Source organism: Pseudorca crassidens, chromosome 5 (assembly GCF_039906515.1).
Source record: "Pseudorca crassidens isolate mPseCra1 chromosome 5, mPseCra1.hap1, whole genome shotgun sequence".
NCBI classification, from domain to species: Eukaryota; Metazoa; Chordata; class Mammalia; order Artiodactyla; family Delphinidae; genus Pseudorca; species Pseudorca crassidens.
Genome location: NC_090300.1, coordinates 62,625,662 through 62,638,449, shown reverse-complemented (window position 1 = coordinate 62,638,449; position 12,788 = coordinate 62,625,662). Strand labels below are relative to the sequence as shown.

At 37.9% G+C, this 12,788-nt stretch overlaps 1 protein-coding gene across 9 annotated transcripts in view; it reads left to right on the top strand.

Moving 5' to 3' along the window:
* The window catches only part of PEX5L (peroxisomal biogenesis factor 5 like), a 251,762-nt gene that overhangs the window by 153,565 nt on the left and 85,409 nt on the right, over positions 1–12,788 (top strand). For all 9 annotated transcript variants that reach the window (XM_067738136.1, XM_067738133.1, XM_067738134.1 and 6 more), the window contains one exon: positions 10,029–10,223. In XM_067738136.1, the coding sequence (XP_067594237.1) occupies positions 10,029–10,223 (195 nt within the window). The remainder of the gene's footprint in view (positions 1–10,028; positions 10,224–12,788) is intronic.

The following is a 12,788-nucleotide window of genomic DNA, read 5'->3' as shown; positions in this document are numbered from 1 at the left end:
ACAAGAGACCCACGTCAGACTTAGGGACACATTACAGACTAAAAGTGAGAGGATGGAAAAAGATATTCCATACAAATGGAAATCAAAAGAAAGCTGGAGTAACAATTCTCATATCCAACAAAATAGACTTTAAAATAAAGAATGTTATAAGAGACAAAGAAGGACACTACATAGTGATCAAGGGATCAATCCATGAAGAAGATATAACAATTGTAAATATTTATGCACCCAACATAGGAGAACCTCAATACATAAGGCAAATGTTAACAGCCATAAAAGGGGAAATCGACAGTAACACAATAATAGTAGGGGACTTCAACACCCCACTTTCACCAATGGACAGATCATCCAAAATGAAAATAAATAAGGAAACACAAACTTTAAATGATATGTAAAACAACATGGACTTAATTCATATTTATAGAACATTCCATCCAAAAATGAGAATACACTTTCATCTGAAGTGCTCATGGAACATTCTCTAGGATAGATCATATCATGGGTCACAAATAATGCCTTGGTAAAATTAAGAAAATTGAAATCGTATCAAGTATCTTTTCCAACCACAATGCTCTGAGACTAGATATCAATTACAGGAAAAAATCTGTAAAAAATACAAACACATGGAGGCTAAACAATACACTACTTAATAACCAAGAGATCACTGAAGAAATCAAAAAATACCTAGAAACAAATGACAATGAATATAGGACGACACCAAACCTATGGGATTCAGCAAAAGCATTCTAAGAGGGAAATTTATAGCAGTACAATCCTACCTCAAGAAACAAGAAACATCTCAAATAAACAACCTAACCTTACACCTAAAGCAATTAGAGAAAGAAGACAAAAAAAACCCAACGTTAGCAGAAGGAAAGAAATCATAAAGATCAGATCAGAAAGAAATGAAAAAGAAATGAAGGAAACAATAGCAAAGATCAATAAAACTAAAAGCTGATTCTTTGAGAAGATAAACAATATTAATAAACTGTTAGCCAGACTCATCAAGAAAAAGAGGGAAAGGACTCAAATCAATAAACTTAGAAATGAAAAAGGAGAAGTTACAACAGACACCACAGAAATACAAAGCATGCTAAGAGACTACTACAAGCAACTCTATGCCAATAACATGGACAACCTGGAAGAAATGGACAAATTCTTAGAAAAGCACAACCTTCCGAGACTGAACCAGGAAGAAATAGAAAATATAAACAGACCAATCACAAGCACTGAATTTGAGACTGTGATTAAAAATCTTCCAACAAACAAAAGCCTGGGACCAGTTGACTTCACAGGCGAATTCTATCAAACATTTAGAGAACAGCTAACACCTATCCTTCTCAAACTCTTCCAAAGTATAGCAGAGGGAGGAACACTCCCAAACTCATTCTACGAGGCCACCATCACCCTGATACCAAAACCAGACAAAGATGTCGCAAAGAAAGAAAGCTACAGGCCAATAACACTGAGGAACATAGATGCAAAAATCCTCAACAAAATACTAGCAAACAGAATCCAACAGCACATTAAAAGGATCATACACCATGATCAAGTGGGGTTTATCCCAGGAATGCAAAGATTCTTCAGTATATGCAAATCAATCAATGTGATACACCATATTAACAAATTGAAGGAGAAAAATCACATGATCATCTCAATTGATGCAGAAATAGCTTTTGACAAAATTCAACACATATTTAAAATAAAATCCTCCAGAAAGTGGGCATAGAGGGAACTTACCTCACCTAATAAAGGCCATATATGACAAACCCACAGCCAACGTCGTTCTCAGTGGTGAAAAACGGAAACCATTTCTGCTAAGATCAGGAACAAGACAAGGTTGCCCACTCTGCCGCTATTATTCAACATAGTTTTTGAAGTTTTAGCCACAGCAATCAGATAAGAAAAAGAAATAAAAGGAATCCAAATCAGAAAAGGAGAAGTAAAACTGTCACTGTTTGTAGATGACATGGTACTATACATAGAGAATCCTAAAGATGCTACCAGAAAACTACTACAGCTAATCAATGAATTTGGTAAAGTAGCTGGATACAAAATTAACGCACAGAATTCTCTTGCATTCCTATACACTAATGATAAAAAATATGCAAGAGAAAATAAGGAAACACTCCCATTTACCATTGCAACAAAAAAAATAAAATACCTAGGAATGAACCTACCTAGGGAGACAAAAGACCTGTATGCAGAAAACTATAAGACATTGATGAAAGAAATTAAAGATGATACAAACAGGTGGAGAGTTATACCATGTTCTTGGAAGAATCAACATTGTGAAAATGACTGTACTACCCAAAGCAATCTATAGATTCATTACAATCCCTATCAAACTACCGATGGCATTTTTCACAGAACTAGAACAAAAAATTTCACAATTTGTATGGAAACACAAAAGACCCCAAATAGCCAAAGCAATCTTGAAAAAGAAAAATGGAGCTGGAGGAATCAGTCTCCTGGATTTCAGACTACACTACAAAGCTACAGTAATCAATACAGTATGGTACTGGCACAAAAACAGAAATATAGATCAATGGAACAAGATAGAAAGCCCAGAGATAAACCCACACACATATGGTCAACTTACTTTTGATAAAGGACGCAAGAATATACAATAGAGAAAAGACAGCCTTTTCAGTAAGTGGTGCTGGGAAAACTGGACAGCTACATGTAAAAGAATGAAACTAGAACACTCCCTAACACCATACACAAAAATAAACTCAAAATGGATTAAAGACCTAAATGTAAGGCCACACACTACAAAACTCTTAGAGGAATACATAGGCAGAGCACTCTATGACATAAATCACAGCAAGCTCCTTTTTGACCCACCTCCTAGAGAAATGGAAATAAAAATAAACTAATGGGACCTAATGAAACAAAAGCTTTTGCACAGCAAAGGAAACATAAACAAGACAAAAAGACAACCCTCAGGATGGGAGAAATATTTGCAAACGAAGCAACTGACAAAGGATTAATCTCCAAAAAACACAAGCAGCTCATGCAATCCAAAAATGGGCAGAAGACCTAAATAGACATTTCTCCAAAGAAGATATACAGATTGCCAACAAACACATGAAAGGATGCTCAACATCATTAATCATTAGAGAAATGGAAATTAAAACTACAATGAGGTATCACCTCACACCGGTCAGAATGGCCATCATCAAAAAATCTACAAACAATAAATGCTGGAGAGGGTGTGGAGAAAAGGGAACCCTCTTGCACTGTTGGTGGGAATGTAAATTGATACAGCCACTATGGAGAACAGTATGGAGGTTCCTTAAAAAACTAATAATAGAACTACCATATGACCCAGCAATCCCACTACTGGGCACATACCCAGAGAAAACCATAATTCAAAAAGAGTCATGGGGACTTCCCTGGTGGGACAGTGGTTAAGAATCCACCTGCCAATGCAGGGGACACGGGTTTGAGCCCTGGTCCGGAAATATCCCACATGCCATGGAGCAACTAAGCCCATGTGCCACAACTACTCAGCCTGAGCTCTAGAGCCTGCGAGCCACAACTGTTGAAGCCCGCGTGCCTAGAGCCTGTGCTCTGCAACAAGAGAAGCCACCGCAAGCCCACACACCGCAACGAAGAGTAACCCCTGCTCACCACAGCTAGAGAAAGCCCAAGCGCAGCAACGAAGACCCAATGCAGCCAAAAATAAATAAATAAAATAAATTTATTAAAAAAAAAAAAAGAGTCATGTACCGCAATGTTCATTGCAGCTCTATTTACAATAGCCAGGACGTGCAAGCAACCTAAGTGTCCATCAACAGATGAACGGATAAAGAATATGTGGCACATATATACAGTGGAATATTCCCCAGCCATAAAAAGAAACGAAATTGAGTTCTTTGTAGTGAGGTGGATGGACCTAGAGACTGTCACACAGAGTGAAGTAAGTCAGAAAGAGAAAAATACTGTATGCTAACACATATATGTAATATAAGAAATATATAAATAAAAAATGTTTCTGAAGAACTTAGGGGCAGGACAGGAATAAAGACTCAGACATAGAGAATGGACTTGAGGACACAGCAAGGGGGAAGGGTAAGTTGGGACAAAGTGAGAGAGTGGCATGGACATATATACACTACCAAATGTAAAACAGATAGGTAGTGGGAAGCAGCCACATAGCACAGGGAGATCAGCTCAGTGCTTTGTGACCACCTAGAGGGGTGGGATAGGGAGGGTAGGAGGGAGACAAAAGAGGGAGGAGATATCGGGATATATGTATACGTATAGCTGATTTACTTTGTTATACAGCATAAACTAACACACCACTGTAAAGCAATTATACTCCAATAAAGATGTAAAAAAAAAAGATAATTGGACAGTTAAATATGGTGCCCATATGTAACCTAAACAGAAGAGCACTCTAGAGCTATGTGTTTAGGAGAACTTAAATTTGAAAAATAAAATCAGCATTGTTGCAGAACTGCAATATTTGCTCAAACCATAAAAAAATAAAAGAAAATTCACTCTGACAATTTTTCTGTGATAATTGGAATATTTACTCAATTTTTAACATATTTACTGGAATTATTAAATTTAATCATCTTAGTCTTTGTTTTATTTGTACCACCTTGACTGTTGCTCTTTTTAAATGTATTTTTTATCTTCTTTTCTGTCAAAAAAAAATATATATATATATTTATATATATATATGTCAAGGCAGAAACACTATATTTTTGTTAATCCCTAAGGATTATAGTTCTTTTTTAAAATTATTCCAGACCCACAATTTATATCTCAATATGCAACATAATTCACATTATTATACATTTTTAAAAAGGAGAAACTTTAACATACGAACATCTTAGAAAGAATTCTAACATGGTCCAATAATTTTATAGCTAAAGTTTCTGGGCAAAAGGTATAGTTATCATTTTCTGTCCAAATTTTTAATAGTCATTTTAAATGGAACATCATTTCAGAATAGTATGAAATTACATTGTGAAATCAGGACAGTCATTGAACATTACGTGCCTATCACATCCCAAGCATTATGTATGTCTTTACACTTAAGGAATGGATAATAAACAATCTTGGAGTAAAATATGGGGCAGGACCTGCTTTAAGTTGTACCAAGTCAATCAAATAGAAATTTGAAGAACCTTGTATTAAGATGAGAGGCTTTTATACTCGGCATTTTCTTCCAATGAAAAAATAAATCCAGTGTACCACCGTCTTGACAAGTCTTTAAATATATAAAGAATATAGTTCTTATATAACTTAACACAAAGTAAACAATATAGCAATTATCTCTTCCAAAGGTCAGTCAAATGCAGGGTTTTTTCTCTCTGACCCTAAAAGAACATATCAATCTTCTACCTCATAGAAGTTCTAAATTGTAATTTTGTTCTTAAGTATTTCAATTTTTTTTTTTTTACTTTCTGCTTGTTTCTACATTAACTTTTGTCATCCAGTGATGATGACTTCAAGCTGATCAAATAAGGATGTTTTCCGTTTTTTTGCCATTAACATCCTAAATTATCTTTTATTCTTCTGAAATCTAGGTAGACAGTTAATTCCTCGACCCTCTTAAACTGTGTCCCTAAATGGTAGGTAGACCAAGATTGCTAATACCCTTGATTTTTAAATGGCAAATATATATTTACACAGATGCATGTAAAAAATGCTCTGACAGTAACTAGAAAATAGATATTTTTAAGATATTGCTTATGTTATAGGACAAGTAATTACTATAAAACTTGCAATAGTAACTTCTTGTCCTATAATCTCCCAAAAATATAATATATGTCAAAGTACAGGAAAGACTCTTCTGAAAAGCAAGAAGAATAGGGGGTCCTTGGTTTACATTTATCAATCTACATAATCTAAAAATAATGTATCCATAATCTTGAGCTATTAAGTGGACAGTTACTATAGAAACATTTTTCAAGATTTAAAAAATAAGAGTATCACTCCTTGGTATGGGACCTGTATACCTATCAAAGAGACCCCTATATATAAGGGAAAAGATACCCTTAACAAAGTTCACAATGCCATCACAGCCACCTAATTAAATATCTTAACTGCAGAATTAGTGTAATTTTTCCAAATACATTTTTATAAAACCCAAATAGCCATGAACCCAATGGCATGCCACTTTAGAGAACTTAGAAATTTGGGAAGTAGCTTTAATTATGTATTCCAATAAAAAGGCAAAAGTTGGTTGAATTATTTAAGTCCAATTTATCTATTTGACATCACTGGCAAAATCCTTCCTAAAGGAGTTTGCTTTGTAAGCATTGTATTAAAGAATTCCATGTTTTCTGGAATGCCAGAGTAGCTTACAAATCAGAACAGAGATCCCATCAGCTCCTTGCAGCACATTCTGTGACTGCCCCAGTCAGGGCTGTCCATGGTCTGTCCTCTCTGACCACTCCTTGTAGATTTATTCCTTTAGAGAAAGTCACTGAAAATCTGAGGTTCATTATACAGTAGTGGTGTTAATAGCACTGTACTTGCCATTAACGTATCAAATCAGTGCTTCATAATAGGTGCTACCTTATCCTAACTGTTCTAAGCAGCCTCACCTCCTAGGGCCCAAGTAATCTAGTATTCATAAACATCTTCAGTGCCCTGTGGGAGCCTTCCAGTTCAATAGGTTGTGATCTTCAATCATGTGTCCTTGAGAGAGATAGAAACAAATACTTATATAACATATTACATCTTCTATCTTTAGGAAATTCCACCCAGTGGAATTGTTATCAAAAAAAAAAAAAGTTTTTGAGATTGCCAACTATTTAAATTATGCCTCAGACTACCCAAACTGGCAAATAATTGGTAGCTAAACAAAAAATAATCAAAGCCACATCAACAGGGTCAGCACATTGCTTTCAAGTTCACATAAAGTCTAGGGAGAAATGGTGAAGAGCACAGGCTTGGGTGATGGGACTGTGTTTGAATCCTCTGTGGACACTGACCTACCAGCTATATTATTTTCCTATTGCTGCTGTAACAAATTGCGACAAATTCAGTGGCTTAAAACAACATAAATTTATTATCCTACAATTCTGGAACTCAGCTGTCCTAAAAATCAAGGTGTCAGGAGGGCTGCATTCCTTCTGGAGGCTCTAAAGGAGAATTCATTTCCTTGCCTTTTCCATGGTACCTAGAATTCCTTGGTTTGTGGCCCCATATTCTATCTCCAAAGCCAACAGCATAGCATCTTCAAGTCACTCTCTTTCCTTATCTCCTCTCTCTCTCTCTCTCACGCTCTCTGTCCCTCTCACACAATTGTACACACACAATTTCACTTCCACTATGACAGATGATTATTTTAATTTAAACACAAATTCTGGGACACAAACCTTCATGTGCCTAAGAGAATCTTTAAAATCAGATTAAGAAAATCAGTAGAGCAGACACCCCCTTCCATGCTAAGCTATGCTATCTTCGAACCCCGTATGAAACAGTGAGACCCTTTATTTTTATCTTAACTAAAGTGCACGCCACACGCACACACACACACGCACACTCACACACTAAAATGAGATTTGTCTTTCTTCACAAAGTGAAAGGCTGAACACATCCTTCTATGCTTTTGAAATTGTGTTCCCCAGGGACTCTCTGAGCTTCAAGCTTGCCATTCAACCTCCAAGGCACCCCCTTCATCAACTATAACAAATAGGGCCTTTTGTCTGTGCCAAGCAGTTGTTTCACATTTGCTGGGAAAAGAACAAAGGAACAGAGAGCTCAGAACAAACTCAGGAAGTGCTGAGGACAGTTTGGAGGGGAAAAAACGTTACTGAGGCAAGTTTGAATTCACAATTCAGTCTTTGAGCAATTCATTTATTCTGAATGGTAAGAAAGATATAGAATTAAATTAATACTCATCAGTTATTATTCTGTAACAAATGTACTTCCTATATGCAAGCAGACGAGTCCTATGTAATTTGTTTCTAAAAGAAGTGTAGGAGCAAGTGACTGATTCGTAATTGTTTGCGCAATTAGTAAAAAGACATATATGGCATTCCAGAGACTGTTATCCACTTCCTTCCTTCTGTTATAAGGAAATCACGGTGGGCCTATAGAACCCCTGCCAACACAACCGTGGCCTGGAAATTTCCATTTAAACATTCAAAGGATATGAAATGTGTGGCATCCTAGCCTACCTTGGCTGCTTGCTGCGCTTACACTTTAGACGTCAAGCCAGGCAGCTGAGCTCGGAAAGCTACTCTTTTCCCCCCACATTCAAGTACTTGCCGGCCACAAAATACTCCTCGTAGCTCAGAGCATCTTGCATTGGAAAGTGGTTCCTGTCTCCTCAGGAAGACTGGGACAAGATAAGCTCAGATGAGATGACACTTTCAGGCCTTTTTATGAAAAATTTACTTCATAGCATCTTCTGTAGAACCAATATCTTGTCTCATCCTCCATTTTATTCCCGGTGGTGTTTCCTCTTTCTGTCCGTGTATGGATCTGACTCTTGCCTGAAACAGAGAGGAGTGGGGAAAATAGGAGAGCAAGAAAAAGGAAAAGGAAAGAAAAGCATCACAAATTGGCCTCCAAAGAATGGAAATAACATTTACTGAATACCTACAGTATGCCTGGCACTTTACACATTTGACTTACAGATTAGATAATTTAATCTTCCTATCATACCTAAAGGACAGACTTGATTCTGCATTTTTCAGATGAGGACACTGAAACTCAGAGAGGTCAAGAAGCTTACTCCAAGTCACACAGCTAAGCGGTGGTAGAGCCAGGTCTTTCCACTTCACCATTATAACATCCAACTGTTGTAATTTGTAACTGAAATCAGAAAGCAAGATTACTGAGAGTAAAGATTCTATCCTAAGAATCCCGTAGGATGGTTAGCTCATGAGGAGCTCAACGTTCAGTACTAAAGAAATCCTGGTTGTGAAATTAATTAAGCCCTGGCCCTGCCTTGAATGCAAGTGGGAAATAGATGGAAGAGTGTTGAGATGTCAACAAAAATCCATTTCCTACCAAGAGACAAGCCGGGAGATCAAAGAGGAGAAGGAGAGGTGCGGAGGTTGTAGACGGTGCTGGGAAGGGTTTGCACAAGGAGTGTCCCTGTCACTTGAGTAGCTTTCCTAAGCTAGCCGGGTGAAGAGACCCTAGGTCAGGCCAGTTCAGAAGCCAGCCCCCCAGGTGCCGGGGCTGAAAGAGAGGTAGGGCTGGAGGGACTTTTTCTAATAGGAATTTTCCATTTCTCACAATGAGTTAGTCAAACACTTGCACTTATGAGAAACAAGAATGAAGGGTTACAGAGCTTGCCTTTTTAATTCTCATTTGCCTAGTTTGCATTTGAACAAATTATTATTTCTGCCTTCATTAGAGTATTTAACACAGTGTAATCAACCTGCTGGGAAGTAAAAGTGTAACCATTTTATGGTTTGTTACACTGAAATTTAAATTTGCATATTAAGCACCAAAGGCATTAACATGTGTACCCTATTCATTAACTATGGATTATAAAATACCTCTCTAGTGTGAGCCCAAACAGCAAGCTGTTTTCTGATTGAACTGCTTAATTAAATAAAAGATTATTAACAGCATTCCTTTATACCCTGGATACTTTAGTAGTTTGAAATTAAAGCACAGAGACATTCAGAAACTACCAAATCTTCCTCATCACTGTTTTGCAAGCATCTCTCTGAATATGATAGATTGCTCTGGAAAAACTACACTCTGAAATAAACCTCTTTATAAAGCAAAGCCATAAAGTAAATAGTACCTGAACTCAGATTCAATTTTATCATTTTAATTCCGTTCAAACCTTCATCACTGGTGAGGCTGGTCTAAGTCCTGCAGATTTCTACCGTGACAAATAAAGGAGGACATGCAGCAAGCTTCCCAGTCTAAATACAAACTATTTTTATAAATCAGTGGTGAGCTAACTTAATTTGGTTCTTCTAACCTACACTACAAACACAAAATCCTTCTGCACCCAACTGAAACTTATTTTTAAAAAACAATTTCAGAGCAGTGAGTGAGCTTCTCTTAACCTCTTCCATCTTTGATAGTATTGACCACAGGTTTAGATCTCCTTGACCTGAGTGAACCCGTCTCTCAAACCCAAACCAAAGCCAAGAAGTTGGAGACCTCATCGAAAACCTCATCCCTCAAGAAAAAGGTTGATGGGCCTGACCTCATCAGTGCGGATGCTGAGCAGAGAGGCCAGGCTCTCCGAAACCCAGAGACGGCATCCCTAGACTTAGGTAAGGCAATAGCTCGTGTCTGCTGCTGTTCACTTGTGCTTAATACAACAAGGAAGTTCTACAAATGACATTAAAACCATGGACAAACAGTAGAAAAGATTAATTCTATGTAGGAAACTGGACAGGACACACTTCTTTGTGCTTAGATTAAATAGCAGTTGGGGAGCTCAACTTTGCAGAACTGGTGTGGATTTATACATTTATTTGTACAACCCATGTGTATTGAGTTTCTGATAGATGGCAGGTACCACACTAGGCACTGGAGTTACAATAAAAATAAGACATGAATCTTGCTCTCTAGGAGAATTCAGTCTAGAGGGGAAGAGAGTCTAGAAAGAGAAAACTCTAACCCAAGGTCCGGGAACAGCCAGAAGGAACAGTAACATGTAACATGTGTGGGGATACGTCCAATACAATAATAACAGCTGCCATTCACTGATGACTTACAATGTCCAGAACTGTGCTTCGTGATTTACATATATTAGCCTGTTAATTCATCACAACTCTTTGAAATGAATGAGGAACCAAATTTTCAAATTTAAATAACTTGCCCAAGATCCCAGTTAGTATGAGGAAGAGCTGGAATTTGAGCCAAGCTCTAATTAACTTCAAAGCCTGTACTTCTCTCCACTGTACATCTTCCCGAGAAAGGAGACCTTAACCTCAGATCATGGAACCAGTCAATTAAGCTCCCCTTTCTTAAGAAAAAGAAAGGTAACAGTTATTTCAGAAAGCCAAGGGAAACATGGATGGGTAAGTATCCATAAAATGAGCATATTAGTAACTTATCCATAAAGTTACAAAGGTTAAAGGGGATATACATATATGTAAAATCGCTTAGCACTGTGATATATACATGTTAGATGGCCATGGATTAATTTATTCATTTGTTCAGTAAACATTTCTCTAAATATCTGTTGTGTTCCATACTATGTGCTGGAAATACAAAGATAAATAATATAAGCTTTCTGCCCCTTAGTAAGTATACAGTCTAGTGGAGAGATAGAAAAATGATTAATATAATTATAATAAAATATGTACTATGTGCTGCAATAAAGAAAAGCCCAGGTTAAGCCCCTCACCCAGCCAGGGGGTTATAGAAGGTGCCTTATAGGAGATACTATATGAGCAGTCTTGAAGGTTGAGTAAGAATTTGCCAGATGAAAAATATGGATCAGAGAGAGGTGGGAAGGAAGGGGCAGGGCATTCCTGATGCAGAAGAGAAAGGGAGTCACACACAAGTAGACAAACACAGAAAGATGCCTTTTCAAGCAAATACAAGCACTGCTACAGTATTCAAGAACGATAGAGTACTGAGAAATAAATCTGAGCGTCACCAGGGGTCAGATAATGGGAGTTCTTGGATGCCAGGTCGTTAAGTTTGTGGGGAGGGCAGGGTTGAAGGGTTTTTACTCAGAGGAGTGACATCAACAGATTCTATTTTAGAAAAAATTTTCTCTTTTGGATGTGTGGAGAAAGGACTGGAGGCAGGGAGACAATACAGGCATGTAAGAGAGTGACAGAGGGGATAGTGAGAGGCAGATGAGTTCAAAAATAAATAAATAAAAACAAGACTTGTGGACTGGGTAGATATATGCATGCCAGCAAGGAAGAGATATAGAATGTGCCAAACTCTGTGATAAGGGTACAAGAGGAAAAGGTGGGGGGGGGGGCGGGGGATGTCAAGGTGGAAATTGTCAAGTTCAGTTTTGAACCTGTTATATATGAGGAAACTGTGGAGCTTCTCTGTAGAGATGTCCAATGGACTGTTAAATGTGTAAATCTAGAACTCAGGAAAGAGAACCAAGCAGGAAATAGAGATTTGAAAGTCAGAAGCCTATGAATAGCCATCACAGTCACGGGTGTAGATGAGCTCACCAAGGACAGATCACAGAGAAAGGGAAGAGAACCAGCACGCTGCTCAAACTGGTTGCACACACAGGATCTGCGCTCCTCTGCCACGTCACTTTTTGAGGCCTGTCTCTCTGGAGGAAAATTTTATAATTATTTCCTCATCATCCATGTGCTCTAGGCTTATTCCATTTCAATAAGTGAAATTTATACATATGCATAAGGGTATATTGTTAAATACATTACAATATAATATAATAAACACATAAATGATACTTTCATTTCTCTGCTTTTGAGAAAACGCCTTGTGAAGAAGTCATAAAAATTCTTAGTTTAGGGGGCTTCCCTGGTGGCGCAGTGGTTGAGAGTCCGCCTGCCGATGCAGGGGACATGGGTTCGTGCCCCGGTCTGGGAGGATCCCACATGCCGCGGAGCGGCTGGGCCCGTGAGCCATGGCCGCTGAGCCTGTGCATCCGGAGCCTGTGCTCCGCGAAGGGAGAGGCCACAACAGTGAGAGGCCCGCATACCGAAAAAAAAAAAAAAATTCTTAGTTTAAACGACTTTAGAGGACACTGACTGCAAACCTACCTTTTTATAAACGAAAAAACTGGCCTCTAAGGTTGTCTAAGTGGATTGTTCACAGTCACACACCTGTTCATGAGAGGGAACCAGCCAGGTTCTTTGTAAGAATTCAGCCACAGGGAGACAATGGTC